This window comes from Cajanus cajan, chromosome 4 (genome assembly GCF_000230855.2).
Source record: "Cajanus cajan strain Asha chromosome 4, NIPB_CcT2T_4, whole genome shotgun sequence".
Classification (NCBI taxonomy): Eukaryota; Viridiplantae; Streptophyta; class Magnoliopsida; order Fabales; family Fabaceae; genus Cajanus; species Cajanus cajan.
In genome coordinates, this window is record NC_138520.1 from 3,896,527 (window position 1) to 3,898,388 (window position 1,862).

Below are 1,862 nucleotides of genomic sequence, written 5' to 3' on the forward strand. Positions count from 1 at the left end.
ATAAGCACCAACCATTGGTTAACCAGCCGCCTAAACAAATGCCACCAACCCAACATGAGGTTCCACCCATGAATGCCACCTCTTACAAACATCAAGTTCCCTACCAAGCCCAAAATTCTAATTTCACCAACCAAGGGAATCTTCACCAAACTTCTGGGGGATATCAACCAACCTCAGGAATTGAGCATGTTCAGTCTAGCGAAAAGTTACAAATGCTAGAAGAGAGGCTAAAGGTTGTGGAAAAGGAGGTAGCTATGATATTGGTGAAGCTGTCGATCTTTGTTTGGTTCCAGACATAGAGTTCCCCCCAAAGTTCAAAGTTCCTGAATTTGATAAATATAAAGGAACAAGTTGTCCAAAGAATCACATGACCATGTACTGCAGAAAGATGGCAGCGTATGCTCGCAATGATAAGTTGCTTATTCATTGTTTTCAGGATTCTTTAACTGGGGCAGCTTTAAATTGGTATATGCATCTTGAACGGGCCTATATCCGCTCTTGGAAGGATTTAGCTGATGCTTTCCTTAAACAATATACGTATAATCTTGACATGGTTCCAGATAGGTTTGAACTACGTAACATGTCTAAAAAAGATGGTGAAACGTTTAAGGAATATGCTCAGAGATGGAGAGAAGTGGCAGCACAAGTGGAACCTCCTTTGTCTGATAGAGAAGCAGTAGCCCTGTTCATTGATACTTTACAAGCACCGTTCTATGATAAAATGATTAGGAATATTTTATCAAATTTCTCTGATATAGTCATCATCGGGGAAAGGATTGAGAATGGCATGAAGAGTGGGAAGATTGCGGTTAACTCTATTGAAATAGTTGGTTCAAGAAAATTTTCAAATGGTGCAGGAAAGAAAAAAGAAGGAGATACAAATGCAGTGACATTCAACTCCCCTAGGTCACCTAACAACCAACCTCCTTATTTTTATACCCCTCACATGGTCTACCCAAATATCACTGCCGTCTCATCACATCCTCAACAACCTATCCATCAAGCTCTGCAAGCTTCACCCACAATACCTACCGCACGACCACCTCAATCTACCCAGCCATGGAACCAAAATTCTAACCATGTGAGGTCACAAAATACCCAAGATCGGAAACCAATTGAGTTTGACCCTATCCCTATGTCCTATACTGAGTTGTTCCCTCTCCTACTACAAAATTCACTAGTAGTACGTTGCCCGATGAAGCCCATAGAACCACCATATCCTAGGGGATACGACGTTAATGCCAAATGTGATTATCATGCGGGAGCTATTGGTCACTCCATTGAAAATTGCAGGGCACTAAAAACCAAGGTACAAAGCTTGACTAAGGCTGGGTGGTTAAACTTTAAAGAGGACAATCCTAACATTGGGAATAACCCTCTACTAGGTCATGGAGGGCCGACAGTTAATTCTATTGAGGAGAGTAGATGGGGTCCTTCTCAGTGATCTGTGAGAAAGCTTTTGGTGTGATGGGTTTGAGTTTCCAAACTCAATAGCTATTGTTGAGCGAGACTCTTGCGAGAATGAACTTGCTAGTCTGGTTCACGCTTGTCCACTGAACGTGGAACTTAACAATTAGGAGATTGTCAAGCTGCCTGTTGATTTTTAATTCAAATTTGAAGTAATTTTCTTGTAATGTCAGTCTTATTGCTCTGCCCAAGGCTTTAAGATTTATTTATTTGAATAATGGCTCATGTATTTCCTTTTAAATATTAAATAAAATGCATTCATTCTTCTTTCATCTCTTACCCTTTCCTTTCTCCTTAATCTCAAAAAAACATTCACTCATCTTTCACCTTTTACCTCTTCCTTTCTCTTTAATCTTTTTATTCAATCTTATTCTAACTTTAAAGAATGCAAAGAA

General features: G+C 39.8%; 1 protein-coding gene across 1 annotated transcript; it reads left to right on the top strand.

Annotated features, from left to right (window-relative positions):
• The first annotated feature begins 388 nt into the window (after positions 1 to 388).
• On the top strand, positions 389 to 1,444 carry LOC145957008 (uncharacterized). Its single transcript, XM_083073244.1, has one exon. The coding sequence runs from the start codon at positions 389 to 391 to the stop codon at positions 1,442 to 1,444; it is 1,056 nt and encodes a 351-aa protein (XP_082929370.1).
• Positions 1,445 to 1,862: the final 418 nt, after the last annotated feature.

What these genes read in the sequence shown, in the direction of transcription:
- LOC145957008 (XM_083073244.1), top strand. Translation starts at nt 389, where the DNA reads ATGGCAGCGTATGCTCGCAATGATAAGTTGCTTATTCATTGTTTTCAG.